The 25092-nt window shown below is 48.2% G+C and overlaps 1 protein-coding gene across 5 annotated transcripts in view; it reads right to left on the bottom strand.

Moving 5' to 3' along the window:
• ABLIM3 (actin binding LIM protein family member 3) overlaps positions 1-25092 on the bottom strand; it is a 119073-nt gene that overhangs the window by 4087 nt on the left and 89894 nt on the right. The window contains exons 9-23 of one of the 5 annotated variants that reach the window (XM_028849830.2): positions 25022-25080; positions 22434-22505; positions 18109-18264; positions 16458-16487; positions 15842-15971; positions 14966-15064; positions 13212-13259; positions 10760-10894; positions 9241-9305; positions 7833-7980; positions 6132-6161; positions 5471-5529; positions 4558-4618; positions 3770-3777; positions 3141-3221 (exon numbers count right to left, since the gene is read on the bottom strand). In XM_028849830.2, the coding sequence (XP_028705663.1) occupies positions 3141-3221; positions 3770-3777; positions 4558-4618; positions 5471-5529; positions 6132-6161; positions 7833-7980; positions 9241-9305; positions 10760-10894; positions 13212-13259; positions 14966-15064; positions 15842-15971; positions 16458-16487; positions 18109-18264; positions 22434-22505; positions 25022-25080 (1181 nt within the window). Of the gene's footprint in view, positions 1-3140; positions 3222-3769; positions 3778-4340; positions 4619-5470; positions 5530-6131; positions 6162-7832; positions 7981-9240; positions 9306-10759; positions 10895-13211; positions 13260-14965; positions 15065-15841; positions 15972-16457; positions 16488-18108; positions 18265-22433; positions 22506-25021; positions 25081-25092 lie in introns of those variants that run through there. The other 4 variants (XM_077937320.1, XM_077937321.1, XM_077937323.1 and 1 more) reach the window with 4 other exon arrangements.

Raw genomic sequence — 25092 nt, 5'->3', positions numbered from 1 at the left:
CCCCTCTCTGCTACTTCCATGGTAAAGACTGAGGGAAACTGTACTTTGGAATCATTTGTTGTTGTTGGAGGGTGGTGGTCGGTATTGGTTCTCTAGTTGAGTTTCTCCACTATGTTCAAAAATCTTTGTTATGAGACTTGATATAAAGGAACGGTAGAGTCACCCTCAAGTAACGTGTTCAAAAGTCACCCTCAGGTAACGTGCTCACAAGTAGGACACATTGGAAGGAGACCAGGGCTTCTCTCCTCTAAGGGCCAGCTGGGGCCTCCTTTCTCCCTCCAGTTCTCAAGGCCCCTAATGCCACCACTGTCCATCTGACATTTGCCATAGAAAGGTGTTAAAGCAGGAAGGTTAAGAGAGCATCTCTTAGAGCCGGGGAGATATGGCCATGTGACTATGGACAAGTTACTTAACCCCTCCTGAACTTCAATTTCCTTTTGTGGAAAATGGGAGCTTCCTAGTGTCTGCATCATGAATACCATGAGGATGAATGAGCAGATACAGGTCTTGTGCTCAGCACTTGAGGGCACACAGAAAACACTCAATCTGGTCACTTTCACTATCATGGTGATCTTTTCATGCACCTGTTACATCGTGTGAGCTGCTCCCAGTTTCCTTGGATTTCATCTTCTCCTCCTCATCTTTGTTGTGCTCACGTGACCCTAGACATACTCACCTTCTGCTATGTTCAAACACAACAAGCTCACTCCTGCATCAGGGTCTCAACACTGGCTGTTCTCTCTGCCCAGAAAGTTCTTCCTGCTTATAAAAGCATGCCCAACTCCTCAACTACTTCGAACCTTTGCTTACATGTCATGCATCCAATGAGACCAGCTCTGATGATGCTATTTAAAACTGCAACTCGCCTCTTCCTCTCCTAATCCCCTTCTCTTCTCTCTTTTAACTTTTTTCCTTAGCACTCATTACCTTCTAACACACGGTGTCATTTATTTTTTCTTTGTGTTGACAATATTGACACAAATAAAGGAGACACATCTTGTGTCTCCTCACACAAGAATGTAAGTTCCAAGAGGGCAGGGGTCTCTGCTTTGTTCATTGATATATTGCAAGCATCTTGAACAGTACCTGGATGCTTCTGTGGACATAGGAGGAGAGCTAGGTTTGCTCCCTGCCCTCAGGGGGCCCACAGTGTCAGGACTGTACATAAAACTAGTGCTTGTGATGGTGGAAGAAGGGGAGGCAGCACAAGGCTCAAGTTAAGCTCCCTCAGTTCACACTCGGATTCTGTCATCACTAGGCGATCAGCTTTGACCAAATGACAGCCTTGCTGAATCTTTATTTTCTCCTCTGTAAGGTGAGGATGATTCAGCAAATATTTGTTGGATGAATGAATATCTATTCTCTGAGCTCCCTGAGGACAGGGTCACAGTCTTCCTTCTTCAGTCCCCTCCTGGAATTAGTGAAGGAGGCTGGGGCAGTGTCTTTAGCCCATGGGCCTCAGCTCGGGCTATGCTTTAGACATCCTTGGGTGCTTTTAAATAGTTCTGAGGCCTGAGCACATTCCCCAAATTGTGATTGAATCGGTCTACCGTGGGGCCCCTGTATGGTATTTTAAAAAAGTCTCTGGGTGATTCTGATGTCCTAAAGAATGTTTCCATCCCTAAAAACTGGCTTCACTGCACTGCCCTGGGAGCTGTCCCCTTCAGCACTGGTGGACGCTCTCATTTGGAGACAGTGAAAGGCGGAGGCCCTTGTTAAAATGTGAGGAGAATCACCCACTTCTAGCAACCCAGCATGCTAGAGTTGGAAGAACTCGCAGAGCTTCCTGGCTAATGTACATTCCCCTCCTGCCCCAACCCTCCACCCTGGGCCAATTCCACGCCAACAAGTCAAGGGCGGCTCGTATGCTCTTCCCGAGGAGTGCTGAGCCTCCTGTTTCAGAAGCCTGCACTCAATTCCATAAACATTTTCTAACACCTCTCCCAGCCCAGGCCCTGTAGTAAAGGACAGACAATGTTTGTCTCTAAGAAATTCAGGGTCAGGCAGAGGAAATGGACACATCCATGATCTGATACACAAGAGAGTGAGAGGTGCTTGATGCACTTTGGATAGAAGGCTGGAGGAGGTCAAAGGACAAGGGGAGTGACCCCTCCTGTAGGAGGGTTGGAGGAAGCTTTGGGGCACAGGGATTACTAGTGTGGGGCCCTGAGGAGCAAGGAGGCTGGTGAGATGGGAAGGGCATTGATATGGCTTGGCTGTGTCCCCACCCAAATCTCACCTTGAATTGTAATAATCCCCACATGTTAAGGATGGGACCAGGTGGAGATAATTGAATCTTGGGGGCAGTTTTCCATATACTGTTCTCCTGGTAGTGAATAAGTCTCATGAGATCTGATGGTTTTATAATGGGGAGTTCCCCTGCACAATCTCTCTTGCCTGCTGCCATGTAAGACGTGACTTTTTCTGCAAACCTGTGTTGACTGGCCTCAGGCCTTAGTGGTCTTCCCTGGACAACAGTAATCTAATGTTCACTGGGCACTTCATACTCAGTATGTTGCCAGACTCTATGCTAAGGGCTTTATGGGTATTGGCTCACTCACTTCTCTTGGCAGCGTGAGGGAAGCACACCAATCACTCTTACTTTACAGAGGAGAAAACCAAGTTGCAGCGAGGTTGTCGCTTGGTTAAAGCTGCCCGCCTAGTGATGGCAGAATCAGAGTTTGAACCTAGGGAGTTTGATTCAAGACTTACTTATGCATTTTTTCCTTCTACATAGTGCTGCCTCCCTCTGTCCCCCATCACAAGCACAAGTTTTATGCACAATCCTGAGACTGCAGGCCCTTGGGGGCAGGGAGCAAATCTAGCTCTTCTGCAGTTCTGCAGAAGCATCGGCCCTAGTGGAGGACTTACTGTCTCTGTGCACCACAGACACTAACTGAATTGAAGAGGAGGCAGCAAAGAACAGCATGGGGCAGCTTTGGGGGAACAGCATGGGGCAGTTTTGGGGAACAGCATGGGGAAGTTTTGGGCTGAGGAAATTGGTTCAAGTCCCTGCTTTTTCAAAAAGCTGTGTGATCTTAAAGCCACTCTTCCACCCAGCCCTCTTGAGCTGGATTAGACCAAGCAACTTCCAAAATTTCTTCGAACCCAAGAGCTCCTGCTCAGTTTTTTAGACTTACCTCTAAACGGGTCCTGTCTACATCCTTGGGCAGACGGTTTCTTCCTCTTGTAGTCACCAGCAGCAGTTCATAAGGGTAGATCTAAGGAGAAAGGGAGGTGGTCTCCAGCTTGGGTGAGGGTGGTAGGCTTGTTCCTTTCAGGTATATTTTGTGTCTGGGCTCTCTGTTCTATCCAGAAAGGGCCAGAAATTAAGTCTGGAGGAAGGGCTGGATCTGCCCTTGTTGGGGTTTCCCAGCAGCCTTAAAATACCTTCTCTCAAAAGGCAAGGCCCCAGAGAGTCTCCTAATACTGCTAGGAATAAGCTTGGAGGTATTTGCCATGTGCCCATGGTATAATATGGGCACATGACCTACCGAATGTAAGTGTCTAATATTTGGCGACTGGCAAGTCACCAGAGTGTCTCTAAAGCCCAGGGAGAGTATCTGATTTCAGTAGGCAAGAGACCTAGGGCAGGATTCAGGAAAAGTGGGCCAAGGAGGGACAGGAAATGTTGGTCTTGAAAGGACCCCTGGGGTTATTTATCTCTGTTCCCTTCCCTACATAGACAGTGCTGTCATCCTCCTGGTGATCCCCAGTGTAGCAGCTCCAAGAATCCTGGAGACTCCCAGGGTCTATGCACATCCTTTACCTTGTACTCTGCAGAGAGAAAAAGAGACACACACACAGAATGGAGCCCATCAGTCTTCGCTTTGCATCACCACACGGGCCTCTGTCTTACTCTCTCAGGGGGTCTGGCCTCTATTGTCTCTTTCTCTTGACCACCAGAGACCTTGTCCTTGCTGAATTCACGCTGAAGGACAATCAAGAATGGTATGAGCACAGTGGAAGGCTGAAGATAGGAGTTGGGCTGATCTTGAGATAGTTCTAAGGAAAAAATGGCCTTAGAGATATTTAGAATAGAAATTAGAAGAATCTGAGATCTGAAACACATGGACAAGATCCTCTGTCTTCTGTGGGGAATCCTTCGAGGTTCTAATGTGGGCCCCTGCTGCCTGAGTTTGTTCATAGGAGCTGGTCAAGGTTGGTGTGAAAGCGTCACTGGCAGAGAGCAGAAAGCTCATGGAATTCTTACTGGGAACAGTTTGTATTTGACTGTGAGTGCTTCCTCCACCGGGACTGGCAGGCAACCCTTGCTCCACCGTCCAGGGAGAGGAGAGCAGCACTCTGTGATGGTTCTGGGAACCCAGATGGAACAGGTGGCCTGGAGATCACCCAAGGCCAGGACTTGAGAGGATGAGGGAAGAGCAGGGGTAAAGGGAGAGGGTGGGAAGTGAAAGAGAGTAAGAACTCAGGGTTGGACACAGCCCAGCGTGGGGACAGAATCTGTAGCCATCATTTGCCGAGGGTCAAGCGGCGGTTTTGAGTGGTACATCCGGAAGCCCTCTCCCTGCAGACCCCCTGCAGGCCTGCACTCACCTCGCATGCCCCAGTTGACTGCGTTCATGCTGTCGTAGTGGAAGAGGTCTGCGCTGGGCGTCTGCAGAAGAGACAGAACCAGGGCTGGCCTGAGATAAGCTCACTTCTGCCTCCCTGAAGCACTCACCCACCTCCAGAAAATGAACCAGCGCTTGTGGGACATAGGGCCTTCTCAGCAGCCTCTGTCTCAAGTTAGGGAAAGTTAACTCGCTGCTCCATCCCTGTGCTTTGTCCTGGCACATGCTGGGCACTCAATGTATATCCATTTATTTGGTGAATTTCACTTCATGCTTTCTTTCATTGCTCAAATACCCCTTTTTCTAGGAGATTTGCCCTGACAACCTGGTTGGAAGTTGCAAGTCACTCCTTCTATGAACTCTCAATCCTTATCCTGCTCATCATTTGTCTTTTTCCATAGCAGCGTGCTCAGCGAGCTCAGAAAACGTACAGGCCATGTTAGAGGCCAGTGGAGCACAGCAGTTGGGGATGGGCTGTGGGATCAGCTGGCCTGGGCTTGAATCCTGGCTCCACCACTTCTTGTTGAAGAGTGTGGGCAAGTCACCTCACCTCTCTGTGCCTTTCTGCATGCACAAAGTAGGGTAAATGATAGTAACCACCTCCTTGGGTTGTGAAGGACAAAACAAATTAGTGCTTGCAAAGTGTTTAGCTGAGTCCCCGGCACAGAGTTATTGCCCAATAAATACTAGTTGTTCCCAAGCCCCCCCGATGGGGGCCCCTTTTCATGAAGGGGTCGCCAGGGAGGGGAGCAAGTCATTGCCATACGGTTATTTCAGTTAACCCACCACTAGCCCCAGGACCTTTGCCCAGATTTCACCTTACAACAAGCTAATGTTGGATCTAATAGCATTTTGGGGACAACATCCCCCCCGCATCTCCCAGCACAGCTTCTTACCCTGTGCAGCCCATTTCTTCGGTAGGCAGGCAGGGAGGCAGATTTGGAGATGAGAGGATCTGAAAAGAAGGATCTAGAGCAATTACCAGGAGTCTCAAGCCATGAGTCCCTCTCCCCGAGGTCATCTGGCCACCAACAGCCAATATTGCTCCCAACCTAGCAGGAAGGGGTGGAGGCCAGAGGCCACCAACTCTTCCTGATGCTCTCCAGATTTGCAACTTGACTGTCTCTGGGGGCATTTCACTCTAGCAGAATTCTAGGTACCTGCCCAAGGCACCCACTCATACACTCTTCTGTCCTTGATCTGCACATCTCTATCTTCCTGTGATAGACCCCTGTGTCCTGGCCACAGGCTGGCTCTGGACAAAGGCCCTGGAATGGAAGTCAAGCTCAGAACCCAGGTAGGAAGGCTCCCAGGTGGTAGAAGAGGTATGTGCACTTTTTTCTCTCTGGGACCATCGTTTGGGGATGGCAATCCTAGTTCCAGAACCCCAAATGCAGACCCACAATCTGAAAAATACAATGGGGTAGACCATTTGAGGTCAGGAGTGTGCTGGGACATCCACACTGTATGGTCATTAGAGCTATGGAGAACTGCAGCTGACACAGCTCTGTCCCTCATGGGACATGATGGGCTGAAGGTAGGGCAGGCAGAACTTACCACTGTCAGCCAGGTAGTGTGACCGAGGGGCTGCAGGAGAGAAAAGCTGGAGGTCACTGCTCATGAGGACAGACAAACATGGTGGAGACAATTCATGGGGACAAAGAGACGTGGCTTCCACACCTGGTCCCCCTGGCTGGCTGGGAAAAGGGGCCTCTATCAGCCCCTCCTTCCCCACTGGTCAGTTTTTAATTGTTGCACTTGCACCCCATCTCCCTCCCCTGTCCAGCTCCTAGCCTGGCACCTGGCACAGGGCACGTGCTCTGTGATATTTGTTGCGCAGATGTGGTTGAACAGGGTCGAACTGCAAACAGCACTGGTGCACTGCACAGACCCCAGAGCCAGGGGTTGAACACAGTGGCCCTCAGTGGTCAGGCAGGAAAACAGGCTCAGCAGTTCATTCTGGCTCTGCCATTAGTAGATATCTAACTTCAGACAATCTAATTAATCACGCTTCGGTTTTCTCATCTGCAAAATGGGGAGTGATAGTCTCCTTTGTAGGATTACTGTGAAGAATATGTGACACAATACAGTGAGATACTTAGCATAGTGCCTGATGCATCTATAACACTCCATAAAACTGATTGTGTCATTATTGCCACCAACATCAACATCTTCAATCTCACTGAGAGTCAAGGTGTAGTATGGGGAAGAGGGAAGAGCTTGTGGCCTTCGGGCCACTCCAACTTGGGTCTGATCCTGGCTCAGTCACTTACTGGTTCTCACTTGGAGCAAGTGGCTTAACCTGAGTTCTCTCATCTATAAAGCGGGTGAAAATAATCCCTCTACATTGCAGCTCTACAGGAGTGTAACATACCTACAAATGCCTGGCACAAGAAGTATAACAAATGATGCATTTTATTATCCATAAATTATTGATCTGAGATGAGATTTCCTGGCAGGACTGCATCTCACAGGAGTAAGAAAAGGAGGAGGCAGACAGAGAGAGAGAGAGAGAGAGAGAGAGAGTGTGTGTGTGTGTGTTTGTGTGTGTGTGTGTTTGTGTGTGTGTGTGTGTGTGTGTCCAGGAATAGGGAGGAGCTTGCAATGAGATTTTCAAGAAGTGTTTGAATAAAGCCCCTGCTTATATAACTTCAAGTGATGGTAGACTCATTACCTCAGGAGGCCATCCCTTGCATCTTTGAGCCATTCTGATGATTATAAGACATTTTTCTTTACACTGAATCTGACTGGAAGTCAGAGCTTCCGATGCCCCAAAGCAATGGGAGTGACTGCTCCAGGCAGAGCACGCTCTTACGTGGAGTCCCATACAGCCCCTTTCCAAATCGTATTCTAGACCTCGATGAAGCTTCCAGAGGGGGCATTACAGGGTTTGGGGCTAACCTTTGTGGCCAGCCTCTTCTGATTCTTTTGTTAGCCCAGGGGATTGAGACTGGGCTGGCTACATTCCAATAGAACCTAATTTATAAAAATAGGCAAGGAAGCTGATTAAGTAAGCTCCATTACTGATAAATTGAGTGATCTTGGGCAAGTTACCAAAGGCATCTGTGCCCTCACTCCCCAGCTGTATACCTAGGGTGATACAGGCACCCCACCCACCCAGGGCTGCTGTGAGGAAGAAGAGAGAGGATGCATGGGCTGTGCCTCAAGGGAGCCTGACTCAGAGAGAACAGCTGACACTGCCAGCTAGTCATGGAGGAAGGTGTCCCCACCCTGTTGGGCTTCCAGAGCAGTGCTTACAGCCATTGAGGGACATCTCATAGCCAGCTGTGTGCAGGGCTTCCCGGCTGCTGGTGGAGCTCCGGGGAGGGGTCCAGGGGTCTGCATAGGAGCTCGACCGGGCCTTCATCTCTTCCTTCAGAATCAGCCGGCCGATTCCACTTTGGAGCTGAGGGTGGGGGAAGATGAAGTTAGAAGGAAAACAAAGGACACTGAGATGCAACCGGCTTGGGCAAGGCTGAGGATCGCATTCTCTATAGCAGCCTGTTCTCACGTTTGCCTTCCCAGCATGCCTCCCACCTTGTGGCACCCATATTTCCTGTTGCAACCTCATCTTGTCTTCCACAAGTTGTCCTATGGTCTGGGTGGGGGTCTGGTGGTGGGCACAAAACAGCAAGCCTGGCCAGTGACAGGATCCCATTGTCCTGGCACAGTGATTGATTCAACAATGGGCAGATAGCCACCTTTTTCTTTTTAACTGAGGTGAAAATTACATAACTTCTAATTAACCATTTTAAAGGAAATGATTCAGTGGCATTTAGTGCATTCACAATGTTGTGCAACTACCACTTCTATCTCGTTTCCAAATACCATTATTTCCCCCAAAGGAGATCCCATACCCATGAAGCACTCACTCCCCATTCCCCTCTCCCCCAGGGGCCTGGGGACCACCAATCTATGTTCTGTCTCTGTGGATTTGCCTAGTCTGCATATTTCATGGAAATGGAATCACACAATATGTGACCTTGTGTCTGGCTTATTTTATTAAGCATAATGTTTTCAAGGTTCATCTGTATTGTGGCATGTATCACTACTTCACTTCTTTTCATGGCTGAATAATATTCCATTGTATGGACATACCATATTTTGTCTATTCATGAGCTGATGGACATTTGGATTATTTCCATATATTAGCTGTTGTGAACAGTGCTGCCACAAATATGGGTATATATATATATATTTGTTTAAGTCCTGTTTTTAATTCTTCTGGGTATATATCTAGGAGTGGAATTGCTGGATCATATGGTAATTTTACATTTAATTTTTGAGGAACCACCAAATTGTTTTCCACAGTCGCTGGAACAAGGGTTTCACCAGCAATGAACAAGGGTTGCAAGCACCTGCTTACCATTATGTGAAAACAGCTTGCCTGACTATGAAGCCAATCCAGAGGCAAGCCCCACAAGTGAAAAGACAAATTTTCTATGGCATTTTTTTGAGCAGTTGGATCTAGTCATACTTTAAGTTAATGCTATCATTTGATTTTTCAGTTATGCAAAGCTATGCTTTTTTTTTTTCTATTATAAGTGGACTTGAATTTGTTTTTTTGTCACTTGCAAATGAAAAGATCCTTAGCGATATACTCAAATGAGAAGATCCTCAGTGATATATGCTCTAAGCATCTTACTCAGTGGTGTGGCCTGCTCACCTTGTGCATGCTGCGGTCAAAATCATCCTCCTCTCCTCCAGATGAGAACCTTCTGGCTCGGGGCACTGTCAAAAGACAGCTAAAATCAGCATGTGTACCCCACTCGGCCTGGCTTAAGGCATTTTTTTTAAAAAAGAAAAGCCACTTTTCTTTCTTTTTAATCTTATTTTTCAATGGAAACAGTCTCATTTAAGCTAAGCCCCACATCAACTGAAAGTGATCTCTGCTACCTTTGTGGTCTGTGAACACTCATCTCCCATAGGGACGGATCACTGCCCACTTGGTTATAGTTGTATTTGTATCTTACCTTCTTTTCTAGATGAAGACTTCTTTGAGAGTAGCAAAAGAGTCATCCTTTTATTAAATTTTTAAATTTTTGAGACAGGGGCTCACTCTGTCACCCAGGCTAGGATGCAGTGGTGTGATCATGGCTCGTTGTAGCCTCAAGCCCCTGGGCTCAAGGACTCCTCCTGCCTCAGCCTCCCATGTAGCTGGGACCACAGGCATACACCATCACGCCCAGAGAATTAAAAAAATTTTTTTTGTAGAGACGAAGTGCCATGTTGTCCAGGCTGGTCTCAATTTCCTGGGCTCAAGTGATCTTCCCATCTTGGCCTCCCAAAGTGCTGGGATTATGGGCACGAGGCACGGTGCCCAGCCCCAAAGAGTTATCTCTGAGCTTCCGTGAAGCTTTGCTCAGAATGCACATTCAATTAGTAAAGACATTGAATCAGAGTGGATCTTGATGAAAATTTCCCTCCATACTTGAGGGGAACAGCTTGGATTGTATGATTGGGTGAGGTAGTATCTGAGGACCACTGAGACCCCCTTACCAGAAGCCTTCCACCTCCCACCTCCTCTCTTTCTCCATCCTCCAAACCATTTTTTACCCTCAGCCAAAGTGGTCTCTCAAAAGCACAAATGTGATCGTGCCACTACTTTCAATGTGATCATGCCACTCACTGTTTAGGGTAACAATCAAAATGTTTACCTCAACCCTCAAAACCCCGGGGGAACTCCTCCCTCATCTCTACTGCTTCTCTTCCTTTGTGAGTTCAAGGTTAAGTGGACAGCCTTTTCTTTCCTCCAATGGAATCCTTCCTCACATCTTGGGTATTTGCAGAGGTATTTCTATACTCTCTGCTGTGTTACATCCTTGCCACCCTCCTGATGGCAGCTGAGTGACTGCATCCGAGAAGCTTTTGTCATCTTCAGGCTGGACAGCAGGCTCCTGCCATCAGCTGTCCTACCTTCTGTGCATCACGTCCCTCTCATGGCTGGGGCCTATGTCTTCTCCACAAGGGCAGGGACCTGGTCTGTTTTGCTCCCCAGTGTATTGCTAGGGTCCATGGCCAGTGTTTAGTATATATTTGTTGAATGAATAAACACCCTCAGTTATAAACTCTCTAAGCACTCTTATTCAGAATGATTGTATAAAGGAGTCGGCAACTGTTCTGAACACCCGTGTCCTTGGCACAAGTGATAGGGCCCTGGCCCTAAGCTCCTATGGGGGTGCTACCTTTGGGGGACCCGTGGTAGGTCCAGTACTCAGACTCCGAAGCATAGTAGGGGTCTGGTGAGTAGGCGGGACTGTACTTGGAGGTCTGGCTGATGTCTTCACTTGTTTTGCTCTTGGTTGCTGTAGACAAATCACCTGCAAAGGACCCAAGGAGAGCACTTCAGGAAGGCAGAGTGACCGGGCTGGGACTGTGTACCCTTTTCCTATCTCTACCAGGCTCCAGCCCAGGGGAGTGAGGCCACTTCAGGGTCAGGGCTCTCTGTTAGGACTGGGCCATGGAGCATCAGAGCTGGAAAGCACTGGGGCCAAACCCTCATTCTGCATTTAGTAATCGGAGCACCAGAGAGGGGAAGGGGCTTGCTTGAGACCACATAGCATGTGAGCACCAGAACTGGACCAGACTCAGCCCAGAGCTCTTTCCAGCACATTCCATGGATTTCCAGGTCTGTTCCAGAATGAACTCTAAGGGTATGGCTCCTCAAATAAGACTCGACAGGTCCCAGGTGAGCCCCAAGCCTTACCTTCCTAGCCCTTTAGAAGCCTGCCTTGTTATAAATTCGAACGCCATGATTCCTCACAACCTGAGATGGCCTATTCTGCTCAGGAACTACATGGCCTGAAGGAAGGAGTGCTAGACAGGGAGTCAGCAAAGCTGGATTCTGGTCCCAGCTCTGCCACTTTACTCAGCTGTAACACTGGGCAGGCCCTACCATCTCTGCCTTGGTTTCCTCATCTGTAAGTGTCAGAATTGGTCTGCTGGCTCAGGTGCCATCCAGCTTCAAGCTTCCACCTGAAGTAAGCCCAGGACAGGGGTGACCAAAAAGACCCACTGTAGTCACAACTACTTAGAGAGCAGTGACTTCTAGTGGCCCAAACGTGGGTGACAGGCTGGTAGGGCAGAGAGAGGGGCTGGGGAAGTGTGTGTGGCTGCATGACCATTTCTCATGGTCAACTACAGGAAGCTTTAGGGACAAGCTCTGTGCTCTGTGGAGCCAGAGTGGCAGAGGGTGGTGGATCAGCTTCAGCTAGCCCCAGGTTATGCAGCCCCCACAACTACATTTGCTTCCAAAGCTTTCAGATTCTCTCTTTGACTTGGGTCCTGGGCAGCCACTCCTGGTTGATTGTATTTAGCTTTTTCCTCTGCCCTCTTTTCCAAGCAACCCTCCTCTTGAGTCTGCTTTAGTGCCACCCCTCAGAGCCCGCCTGGAAAATCCCACGAAGTCCTGAGAAGCTTGCGACCTGGGGGCCTTTTCTAGGCAAAAAGCCAAACCACCTTTGTCAGGTTGGTTTCTTTCTGTGGGTACTCAGGGGACATGGCACGTCCTTCACAGGCTGGTACAGATGTGCACATGCTCACAGACTCACCTCGGACGCCCTGCTTAGCCCCCTCTGGAACCAAGGATGTCTGTCTAAACTGTAGAATGTTAGGCACCCAGAGCCACTATTTAAACTTGTACTGTCCACTCCACCGGCTAAGTAGTTCAGAACCTGGTGCAGGACTGCTTCATTCATCTCCAAGCTCCACCGATTCTGGGCCTTGCTTTGTTATCCAGCTAGACCCTTAAGCAAGTGCAGGTGCATAGGGTGGCAGCTGCTCCTCTGCAGCTTCAATGGAAGGGATGTGCTCGTTCAATCGAGGCTTAGTAAGTACTTTTTGCAAAAATGAACAGGTGGTGTCAGTGATTAATGACTTGGTGGTTCTCATACTAAGTGCAGGTAGGAATCATGGACAAAGCCAGTTATAGTGCAGATTCCTAGTTCACACCCTCAATATTTATAATTAAGGGAGTCTGGGACAAGGAAGGGGCCAGGCAATCTGCCTTTTAAGTGTCTGTCAGATGCAGATGGTACATAGATCCTTCTTTAAGAAACACTAAATCAAGGAATGAATGAAAGAAGGAAGTGACCCTCTGCTTCTTACGCATCTACATCTTCTCTGCAAGTCTCCATCCACTCTCAGGAGACTGGGACTGAGAACAACTTAGAGCGGGGGTTCCCAAGCTGGGCTGAGCATCAGAATCACTTGGAGAAACTGTGACAAATACGAAATTCAAATTCAGTAAGCCTGGGGTGGGGCCCAGGAATCTGTATGCATCCCATGTTATTCTAATGAACACTTTGAGTATGATTGCCTTGGAGTGTGTCTCTCCCAGGGGTATGTGCATTTTACAAAGGTTTTACCAATTATGGAACTTAGGATGCCAGACAGCAGGTAAGGGGGAGATTGCAAAGGTGGTGGGAAAGAACTCAGGGGACATGAGGACTTTGTTCTTTTGAAATGACACCAAACTCCTCCCTAATGTCACCCTGGGTGACAGGGCAGTCAACAAGAAGGACCAAGATGCAGCCTTGGGTTTTGTGGCTCCTGGTGGCCTGTGCAGGGCCATTTGCATAGATGGTTAACCTCCCCCTTCTCCTTGTGTGGCCAAGTCCTATCTGCCTCTGACCATACCATGCCGTTTGTAGATCGGGGGTTTCCGGTAGATGTTACTGTCTCCAGCTGCCAGACAGACCAGGAAGGGACAGTGGGGAGGGGAGAGAGAGAGAGACAGGAGAAAAGGAGACAGCACTTGGTCAGTTGATCTCAGAAGGGGCAACAACTTTTTCCAAGGGGCCACCATCTTTTTCCCCTGGTGACTTCCTCTTCCAAAGTTGAACTTCCAACCTCATCCCAACAGGTTCCAAGTAACGTGCGGGAAGAGGAATGGATGGATCCAAGTGGTGCTGAGGAGGGGACCCGGGGCTTGAAGGGTGAGCATGCAGGCACAGGGGTATGTGTGCTCAGCAGAGCCCCATGCAAGAAGGTGTCCACTGCCTCCACTAGTGGCCACACCTCATTCCATGTGAAAATCTCCAGGATGCTGCAGCCGAATTTCAGCTTACCTCCCTCCCCCTCCCTCGAAGACAGACAGGATGGGACCCCTCTAGGGCAGCTGAGGAAGGTGTAGATGAAACAGCAGCATGAACTCTTGAGGGGAATGTGAGTGAAAAACTGAGCTTGGTGTCAGGAGACTGAGGTCCAGGCCTGGCTCTGCTGTGACTCAGAGGGAGACCTTGTCCAAACCACAGCCACTCGGTCATCTAGCCCCTGTCTTCCTCTCAATTCCTCTCATGACCTGCGGTCACATGACATGATAGTGCTGTTCCCTCTGCCTGGGATGTCTTTCCTGGGCTTCTTCACAGGCTGGCTCCTCATCGTTTTTTTTTTTTTTTTTTTTTTGAGACAGAGTCTCGCTCTGTCACCCAGGCTGGAGTGCAGTGCCACGATCTTGGCTCACTGCAACCTCCACCTCCCAGGGTCAAGCAATTTTCCTGCCTCAGCCTCCTGAGTAGCTGGGATTACAGGTACGTGCCACCACGCCCAAGTAGTTTTTGTATTTTTAGTAGAGATGGCGTTTCACCATGTTGGACAGGTTGGTCTCGAACTCCTGACCTCATGACCCACACGCCTAGGCCTCCCAAAGTGCTGGGATTACAGGCATGAGCCACCAGGCCGGGCCCCTTCTCATCTTTCAGCTTTAATATTACCTCCTCCAAGAAGCTCTTCCTGACTGCCCCATCTAGCCTGGCCTCTCTCAGCCCCATCATATCTCAGGATCGCCTGTTTTATTTATGTTTATGGCACCTATTGCTACCTGAAATTATCCTCTACATATTTGTTTACTCATTTTTTATCTCTCTTCCTACATTAGTACATAAAATACCAAATACCATGAAGGCAGGATCTGGGCTGGGTGGAGCACAGTTGCGACCTCTGGGCCCAGAACAGTGCTTGGCGGTACAGAAGGAATAATAGCGGCTTGGGAAGCCAAGTAACTGGCCCACAGTCATGAGCTTATAAGCAGCTGCATCGGATTCCATCCCAAGAGCTTTGAAGCCAAAGCATGTGGCCTTCACCACTGTGTGCTCCTGCTGCGGCCCTCACAGCCCTCAGGCATTCGCGGTATCTCACTCGAGCTCCCTGCCTCTTTTCTTCCCTGGACTGCTTCTTTGATGTACTAATGGAGGTTGGTTTTGTCAAGTGGATAATCTGAAGCCCGTGGGTGTGTTGGGGTTGGAGGACAGGGTTGGTGCAGGTGCTTGGTTAGGGGGGTCCCTCAGGAACCAGCTTCTCGGTGCCTGTGTGGCATCGAGGGGGAGACGCAGGCACCTGTGACCCCACGGAGCATGCATCCATCCCAGGAATTCCGGGCTGGCAGTGCCTACCTGGGATGTGAAAGTGCTTGGGAGCCTGGTAAGAGGTTGGAGTGGAGGACCTCACATCTAACTGGCTATGGTATGGAGAGCTCCGGCCACTCTCGGGCCCTGGAGCACGCAGGCAGTGGTCCCCAGAGAAAACAGAGGCACAGAGAAAACAGGCATTAACGCGGTGGCAGTTAAGGAAGCGGTGAGGTGATGACAGCAGAGATGGGGGATGGGCTGGGGCGTCCCAGCGTGCTCAGGCTCCAGGGCGGAAGCAGCATGTGCTCTCATGCACCACGGTAGCAGAAACAAGCTTGACCTTGCTTCCTGACTTGATCCCAAAGTCAGATTTTGTGAGGTGTAAAGACCAACTCTACTGAGCTCCAGGAAGGCATCTTAGTTTGTCCCTCTTATCTCCCCAACCATCCCCGAACCTCCCGCTTTTGGACGCTCCCTTAATTGCTCCTTTCCTCCATCCAAGTGCCGGCTTCACCCCCAACCTCAGGGTGACTGTGGATGGCCTGACTGGGCTGGCTGGGGTGGCCCTCGGGTGAAGGTCAGTTCATAGTCGTATTTCTGGTCTCTTGGTTCTGCCCTCTGGATGGCGCAGGCCATGAGGATGGTGGAGTCTTCTTCCAGCCAGGGCCACAGCGCCACCTGCCAGCCCCCTCTCCTGGAAGCTCACCACCCACCTTCCTGCTGCTTCTCAGTGCCACACACTCCTGCCATCTCAGGGGCTCAGAGAGGCCCAGCTGGTCACCTGGGTGGCCATAGGCCTCCAGAGGGCCACACTGGGATGGAGATGGTGGGGGAGCCTTGTGCCCTCTGCAGCAGGGACTCCAAGTCACTACATTGTCTCCCTGGCTCTTCCTCTCCCTTCAGGACCTCCCCCTTCCTTACCAGAGCGGTAGTAGTGGTGAGGTGAGCGGGAGAAGGTGGGGGACATGCCCTGCCGGCTGTAGGTGGGGGAGTCTATGTACCCCGGGCTGGAGGCCCGTCTCTGCCGGAGGTCCAGGTTCTCGTAGATGTCCTGGGGGAGGAAATGGGGCTGTGAGCACGGCTGGCCGTTAAGTGGGCCTGTGGCCCAAGGGTCTAGCAGGCAGGTGGGCATGACATGGAATCTAGGATTCTAGGGGTTGAGGCGTGAATACAGAGACCACCCCCCTACCGCCGCCAAGTTACACACACAGCCTGAGGAAGGTGGCAAAGAATTTCCAGGGCTTTCCCCCAACACTTGCAGGCCCTTGAATGGAATCCATGGGGTCAATCCCTGGAATACTGACCAGCGATCCCAGAAGCCTGAGGGAGGCCATCTCTGGGCAAGAAGGGCAGATTTCCATCCTGTACGCCACTGCCACTTCCTCCAGGACATGCACCTGACTCTCTCCAGAGCTTCCCTGCTTGCAGGGAGCACCTTGGGCAAGGGCTTAGACAACTTCGGGGGGCTGGGGATGGGTGAAGTCCGCATAAAGGGGCACAATTATATATCAACTTAATTCTCTACCAGCTGAATTACCTGGGAGTAGGGAGATAATGTTCCCAGCGACTTAGAAGTGAAGAGTTTGAAGGCAGTTGTGGAACGAGCAGAAGGAATGACAGGAGGACAAGAGGAAGGACAGAGCATGGTTAGACGGGTCGGCAGACAGGGCCTGCAGCAGTCCCCCAGTACCCCTTTCCAGATAACAGCCTCGCTGGGAATTCCAGAGGGTCAGACTACTGATAGGAGGCAGGAAACCTTGAGATTATGCCCGCCTTTTAGGAAGGGAAAATCCAAAGCCCAGAGAGAGAATGCGAAGGCTCAGGGCCGCTCAGGGCAGCAGTGGCAGGGACTTGACTTGGATCCAGGCTTCTGTACCGCATGCTCAGGGCTATTGTCACCATCCTTCCCTGTCTCTCTATTGGTTCATGACCCCTCTGCGGTTCATGAAGACAATGCCCAGGGCAGGGCACCCAAATATATGGCTAAGCAGGGGCCAGGCTTCTGCCACCAACAAGGGAGTTGAGCTGGTGGCTGGTGCAGCAGCTGGAGATGGGATGTCTCGACTGAAGAGGGCAGTGGTTCCTCAGCTCCAGCAGCTGGAATGCCTGCCCAGCATTTACACAGCATCTTAATTTTCCAAGAAAGTCAGAAATGCCGATTCTTATGTGAAATCTCCCAGCGTTTACATGTTGACAACCAGTTTGCATTTTCAAAAGACACTTTATGAGTGAAACAAAACAAATCTGAGGGCTGACTGCAACCTATGGACCCTAGTTTGCCATCTCTAACTGAAGGACAAGCAGCTTCTACTAAACACTTGATCTTTCTCTCCTGGTCCGTTTCAGGGGCCAGAAACCGGAGAATCTCAGCATTGGACTCTTCAACCAAATGGAACCCAAATTCCTTAGAGAGGAGGGAGACTTGCCTGAGGTCACAAGGCTAGTTATGGTGGAGATGGGACAAGAACCTGGGTCCCTGCCCAGCAGGACAGGCTTCTGCTGCCCCAAATTAACTCAGGGGGTCTGGGATAAGGTTAGAAATCTTTTAGGATATAGACTGACAGGACCTCCAGGGTAATTCTGCCCCCTACCGCGCTGCCATCTCCAGAGAACACTTTCTTTTGTTTAGCAACCATTTAATGATTTCAAAAGCCATCTGTTACTGCGTCTTTATAAAAGTGTCTCTTCCTTTGAAGAGACATTGGGGCTAAAGGCCTGGTGCGAAAACCAGAGAACATGTCTAATCAGGGATTATAAACCCAAATGGCCATTGAGCCTGGCAGGAGATGAGCGCCTTGGGCTGAGTACCTGAAAAATTCCTACAGTATAAGAAATACAACAGCTTGAGTAATAATTGGTCACAGGCTCTCAGCTTTAATGCTGGGATTAACAGGGAATGGGAGGACTGGGGAGAATGGAAAGCTCATGTCCTGACTATAGGGGGTGCTGCCACCCATCTCCAGATGGTGGAAATGTAGGTTTAATGTTGTCAGCTCTGATATTTTCAAGAAAAGCCAGAAAGCCAAATGAAATCTCTTCATTTAAAAAATGTTGGCCATAAATCCCAGGGTAGAAGAGTCTGGGTCCAGCATTGTGGAGGCCAAACTGTCTGTGATGGAGAGGGCTGGGGACCCCGGCGGAACCTCCTTTCCTACAATAGCCCCAGAGAGAAGGGCAAGACACGATACCTCTCCATAGCCACATCTCTCCAGCATCTCGTCGGACGTGTATCTGGAATGAGGCTCATAGGAAATGAGGTCGGGGCGTTGTACCTCGTAGATAGACTTAACCTTGGGGAGAGCCGCCAGGTCTTTGTAATTAAGGATCTCATTATCCACTTTAGCCTAGGGAAGAGGGAAATGGACAGGAAAGGAAGAGAAAGATAAGAGGGAAAAGGGAATGGAGAGAGGAAACAAAAACAAGATACAGAAGGAACGAACTTCTCCAGTTTCCACTAAAAACAGAAGATTAGGATCAAATTGAAGAATAGTAGAATGTTAGACTAAGAGCAGTCTTAGAGGCCATCCATTCCAACAGGGCTAACATTTATTGAGCACATATTGTTTGTAAGGCCCTGTGCTTTACAAGAATTATCTCCTCTAGATGTTGTAATGCCTCTGTGAAGTAAATGTCAATATCATTTCTATTTTCCAGCTGAGGAAATGGAGGCTCAAAAGGTTATACAATTTGCACCACTAGGCTAATGGGTTTGAATTCAGCTTGAACTACACAGCCTGGGTGCTGACTGCCTTCCAATCCCACAGAGCGAGGACAACACAATTCACAGCATTCTTGAAGAAGAAGATGAAGACGGTAAAGACAAAAATAATCATGATAGTAAAACACTAGCTAACATTTGGTGAGTACTTATTATAAGCCAGGCTCTGTACCAAGTTCCTTATGTAGATTAACTCAGTTCACCCATACAATTCACAACTCTAGTAGTAGGCACTAACATTATCCTCATTTTGACTAAGGAACCAGAGGCACAGAAAAATCAATTAATTTGTCCAAGGCTATATAGCTAATAAGTTGCAAGAGCCCAAATTTCAACACAGAGAGCCTGCCCTCTTCAGCGGCCTCCCCTGTCTTCTTGGGATGGGGAGTTCATTGTCTTACACCGTCAGAAGGCTGCACTCAGAAAGCTGCTCCTTCCATTGAACTGAAATGAGCCTCTACCTTCTGCTTGACTTTGGCAGACTTCAGCCCTCTAGAGCTGCATGGATTGAAAGAAAGCTCCCCCTTGCATGTGACAGCCCGCATCTCATGGCTCCTGAAGCCATGTCTTTTCCACGGCCATGCCCTCCAGCTGTTCCCTCTGTGACCTGGTGTTTGCTATGATCAACCAAGATCTGTCTTGCAAGGTCCTGAGGTGCTGCAAATTACGACAGAGACTGCTAGATAGAGAATCCAGAGACTGTATTAGTCTGATAATGTTCTCCCAATGCCATAGGAGCCAGGTACAGTCTCAGGGCCAAGACTACTCTACAGGGAGCAGCATTCGTAAATACTTATAAGCTGTGCTATTTTGAAAACTTACCAAAGCCCTTGCACTATTCTATCGCTGCCACATCAGCACTGCTATCAGGGCACTGTTGCTTATTCTCATGCTGCTTATTCTCTGTTTCACCTAGACCCAGTGTCCACTCTTCCTTGCCTGAATCTATGCTCTGAACACTGCCTAGGCTGTATCACAGGCTCTTTTGTTCTCCGGCTTTCAGTTGGGTTTAGCCAATGGGATGCAACAGCAGAGATTAAGAGGGTGAATGGAGAGAGAGGCTGGTACACTTATTCCCCTGGCAACCTTCCTGGCTGGCTGTGGGCTGGGCCTGACTCTCTCTGAAGGCTGGACTTCCCCAGCTCTTGCCAGCTTTGGTAATGCTGTTCCCTTCCCACATCTCTTTAGCTCCAGTGTGGTAATAACATCATGTTGCTATAGTCCCTGGATACCTCATTATCTCCTGTGAGTCCACTTAACTCTGCCCACACCTCCGTCATGAAACCCTCCTCAGTTGAACTCTTTGAGGTAGGCCACCTGATTTCTGCCAGAGCCTGCCTGGTACAGACACTCACATCTGCACCAGTTCTGGGGGTGTGTGGATAAAGAAAGCCTTTATTAGATGAGAGTCCACTTGCTGAAGTAATTGCTGCTTTTGTCCTGGATGTTAGATCTTGACCTTGAGAGCTCTTGGCATCTTCCAAACTCATCTCGACCCGTAACTATTCATCTTGGCACTTTACCCCAAACCTCAAAAATACTAAATTTATATTTCTTCCTATAGCCACTTTGTTTACAGGGCTATAAATGAGCCTCAGGTCTGGAGACACACCAATTGATCAGAGGCATCCTACCATAATTAGCCAGAAAGGAAGGAAGGAAGGAAGAGAACACATGGGTCAAAGCCAAACCACCTGAAGATGATTCTAGAAGTCAGTGGAGATGGAGTAAAGTTTGAAAGTTTGAAAGAACCTGCTCATTTCAGGTTCGCTGATAATTCTATTTGAATATCAAATCTCAAATGTCTATGAAAACTAAATTAAAATCCATCTTTATGCTTGTTATTGCATCTATCCAAAGCAGATGGATGAATTTTTTTTTCCAAATTTGGAAACCATGCTTGGGATGGGCTGACTGAAAACATGGCTTCTATGACATGTTCAGTCATTCCCCAGAGCAGCTGAGCACGAGGCACCATACACGGTGAGAGGAGGAGAGGCTGGAAGGGGAGACACATGCCTCTGCTAGGATGTGAGGGACAACTGATCTCAATGTGTAAGCCCCTAGTTGGATGGCACAAGCACAGGTGTTCTTAGCTGCCATCATAAATTCCATTCTGTAATGAAGTTGCTTATCACAGGGGCAATTCTGAGAAACTTTCTCCAGGACTCCCAGGTGAACATCATCAGGGCTTATTTCACAAAGGTTTATGAGGCTCCTGAGTAGCACCGGGAGACCAGCTCGTGATGAACGGTATTACAGTGCAGCAGCTCCCTGAGTGCTCCTGTTCTAGTAACTCTCTTCTGGAAACATACTCACATTTGTCAATAACACTCTCACCGTGCGTGCCTGGAAACTAAGCCCGTTAATCCTGCTGTGGTCTGGCCCCATTCACAGTGCCAGGGAGACTATCACCTTTCTTGCTTTAGACAGGAATCTTCAATGAGTACAGCCTGTGATCAAAGCAGCTTGTCTTTTTTTGACAGCCACATGGTAGTATTGACCCATATTGAAATTTCAGTCAGTGGTAACTCTTAAGCATTTTTCTTTTTTCTCCATTTGACCAGAGAAGAAAGGAAAGGTGCCCATAGTCCCGTCAATGGGCATCATCCAAGGATCAAAGAGGAGACTGGATGTGGATTAGAAGTAATGATCTAGCAGTAGTGGACAGGGCCAGGGCTTGGCTGGTTTGGTGATTATATTTAGAGCTTCTTGTGAGGAGTAGGTTTCTTGTTACAGACCATTTTCCCCACATTTCTGGTCTTCTTGGCTCCTTTGGCATGTGGAAGGCTGGAACAGTCCAGAGTCAATCAGACTGAGGTTTTCTGCTCATTTCAGTTCTCCCTGGCTCTGCGTTTCCCACCTCCTTTAGCTTATTTCTGTTTATCCCTCTCCTTTGAGTTTAATGTTTCTTCCTTCTCCCAACTAGTCCTAGATTGTCAGGTCCCTCTGTTTATCTGTAGCATCATCAGAGGACCCTGTGCTTTTCCTTCCTGGAATTTATAACTGCAATTGATGATTCATGGCACTGTGTGTTCAATGTCATGAGGACAGGCATCAAGTCTGTGTAGTTCATCACCATTTCCCCAGAGCAGAGCACTGCACTTAGCAGAGTAAATGCTTGGCACATGTTTGTTGAATGAATGAATGCCATATACAAGGGGCCTCTGAGGTCACTGAACTCAACTTCTGTCTCTTCTTCTACATCCCTGGCAAATGATGAGTCTCTCTGTGTTTGAATGCCTGTGGAGATGGGAGGTCAGACACATGGAGGTGGATCTGCTGCATCCCTAGACTTCCCACATGATTAGAAAGCTCTTCCTTATGTTTGCAAATTCTTTACAGCCATGTTTCCACATGTGTATGTGGCTTCCTTCTCCTTTCTGCCTCTATCTCCACATCAATACTCCACCTAATACCTATTCAGAATACCACTTTGATCCTCAGTTTTTTCTTGCTTGTCTCAGTTAAGTAGTGGGAAAGGAGGTGCCTTGCATTGGTTTTAGAACTCAGCAAGGGCTCTTGTTGTCATTGTACTTTCTTTCTCGTGCTCCATGGAACTCTGCATTATTCCTGAAACTGGGTTTACTAGACTGTGTGCTTCATGAGGGCAGGATCTATGTCCTCCCTGTACCCCACTGAATCCTCAAGACCTGGTACAGAGCCTAGCATGTGAAGAGCATGCATCAAATGTCAGTTGGATGAAAACCTGAGAGCTCCCTCGTCCTTAGTGACTCTTTAGACACCAGGTCAGGAATAAGGAAGGCCCTTTGGTGGAAGAAAAGTGATACATACGCAGATGACTCGGTTGGGTGACCCAATGCTGGATCCAGGGGGAGAGATGGAGGTTTCAGATGTCCGTCTATGCTGTGGAAGAGGTGAAGACAGAAGAGGTGAGAAGCTGCAACCTGAGCTTGGTGGGGAGGGTGAGAAAGGGGGTTAAGAATGCAACATTAGCAATACCATTAAAGTACTCTCTGGCTACTTCTGTACTTCCTTCTTATTCTTTGCCTTTTAAGTCAAGGTCTGAGTGTGAATGAGATCTAAAATGCAAGGACTTCAGGCTGTTGGGGGCAGAATATGGATTTATTTTCTATGTATTTGCAGCTAGCAGTCTAAATAGGAAATTACTCATAAAACTTTTCATTTTGAGTTATCCCAGTCAATAATGTATTTACTTTAAAAAAAATAAAATTGGTTAGTATTCATTCCTTGGGAGTTTGTTTATTCAAAATGTAAAAGTGGGTTAAACTTCATGTCATTGCACAATATGCTGATTCTTTACAGTGTATTAATTGCAAATTGACATCAACTTAAGTGATAAACTTGAAAAAAGAAAAAAAAACTGTCTCTGAAAAATGGCCATGATGGATTAATAGCTTCCTTAGCAGAGCAGCATGATGTCAGTCCTAATGCATAAGAGGGTGCCTGCATGATGTAAAGGGATTAGGAATCAAGGACTCATGGGTGAAGTATGTGGTCTTAGGCATCTTGGATTCTTGATCTGTAAAATATAGAGGCTGAGCTTCAGGACCACTTGATTCTCTCCCAGTTTTCTCATCCTACAATTTAAAGCATTCTATGTGGGGTTATAAAGTTTCCTAAACAGTGGACTGTGAACTAGCGGTGGTTCTGGGAAGATGAAGGTGCAACACTTGATAATACTGAATCATAGAGTTAGAGAGTAAAATCTAACATTTCAATCCCCTTGATTAGATCAAGGAGGCAGTCTCAGTTTGTTGCTAATACATTTCAACAACTCTCTCAACAATTGCCAATTTCCTATTTTATTTTTGAGACAGAGCCCCGCTCTGTCACCTAGGCTGGAGTGCAGTGGCACAATTTTGGCTCACTGTAATCTTTGCCTCTAGGTTTCAAGTGATTAATCTGCTTCAGCCTCCTGAGTAGCTGCATGGGCCACCATACCCAGCTAATTTTTGTATTTTTAGTAGAATTGCGGTTTCACCATGTTGGCCAGGCTGGTCTCGAACTGCTGACCTCAAGTGATTCGTCTGCCTTGGCCTCCCAAAGTGTTGGGATTACAGACGTGAGCCACCACACCCAACCCAATTTCCCTTTTTAAACAAAGAGAGTGCAGGCAACATTGTCTAGCTAGAATTTTAAAGATTTATTCTTAAGAATTATTTCATTACCATTGAATTTATTTTATGATTACCTTCTATTTATAGCAAGTATAACTGGTTTCCACATGGCAATATAAAGTTTTATTTTAAAATAAGTTAAGTTAATAAAAAGTAGTGACTTGATTTAGAGAAAAATATTAAGTATATAATGAAACAGGTGGTGCCCAGATATGGCAACAGGCATCAGGGTTGTAGAGGATGACTGAAGTTTGGGAAATGCCACCAAAGAGGAGGAAAATGAAGAAAGGGACAAGTAGGTCTTACACCTTAAATGGAAGAGGGTCTTGGAAGAAACAGGGAAAGAAATTCAGGGGTTAAAAAAATAATTATGCATCAATAGACTGGCTCTTTCAGAAAACTTTCATTAAGTGGATGAGATAGCAAGGAAGACATGTTTAGCTGCTCAGAAATTGTGCACTTGCTTTTCTAGTTGGAGAGACTCTAGTGGGTAACACAATAGAGTCCCAAGGGGTCAACTTGATATCTGGGGGCCAGGATGTGAAGGCCCCATTGCCTATCCCCCAACACACACCCCAGGTGTCTCCTCCACATCATCAAAGACCTAGAAAATGGATCCCTCCCGCAGCCTGGAAGACTCAACCCCTCTCTGCAGTGTCAGGAACCCAGATTCACAAGGCTTCCTGACATTTGTCAGAGCACAGTAATTCAGAGGGACGCAGGACCTCAGCTGGCCCCGTGCATACCTGGGGATGTCGGCTGTGCTTCTGCCTGGCTTTGCTACTGCAGGCAAATCATCACCTCTTTAGACCTGGTTTTCTCACAGGCAAGGCAAAGATAAAATTTCTTGCCCATCTGCCTCACAGGGTTAAAGGAGTAAAATCAGACAGTGGCTGTGAAGATACTTTGTAAACTGTCAATTACTGTGACATTATTAACTATTATTATTAATGAGCGACCTTAGGCTGGGAAAAACCATGGTCCCAGCGAGGCCGCCATCTTGGCGAGCAATGGTAGAGTTACAGCCTCGCCCCAGAAACACAAAACTCACAGGAATACAGTGCTTTACAGTTTTAAGAGTGCTTTCATATCCGATATCTTAACCCCCTCAAAAACCCCATGGGGCAGGTGTTGCCGTTAGGAAAATCCAAGGACATAGGCACACATTTGGGAGTGTGCACACTATGGAATGCTGACCCTGTCCCAAAGCACAGCTCCCTTAACCTGTGGCAGAAAGTAGCAAAGTAGGAGTGCTGGTCTGGGATCTACTAGCTTGCTTACCTTTAACTTCTTCTCTGCCCGGGCTGCCTGTTTGCAGATGGGGTGCCAAACCTCAGAACCTAAGGGGTCAG

This window comes from Macaca mulatta, chromosome 6, assembly GCF_049350105.2.
Source record: "Macaca mulatta isolate MMU2019108-1 chromosome 6, T2T-MMU8v2.0, whole genome shotgun sequence".
In the NCBI taxonomy this organism is placed as follows: domain Eukaryota; kingdom Metazoa; phylum Chordata; class Mammalia; order Primates; family Cercopithecidae; genus Macaca; species Macaca mulatta.
Note: the sequence above shows the minus strand (reverse complement) of the source record. Positions and strands in the feature narration are given on the sequence as shown.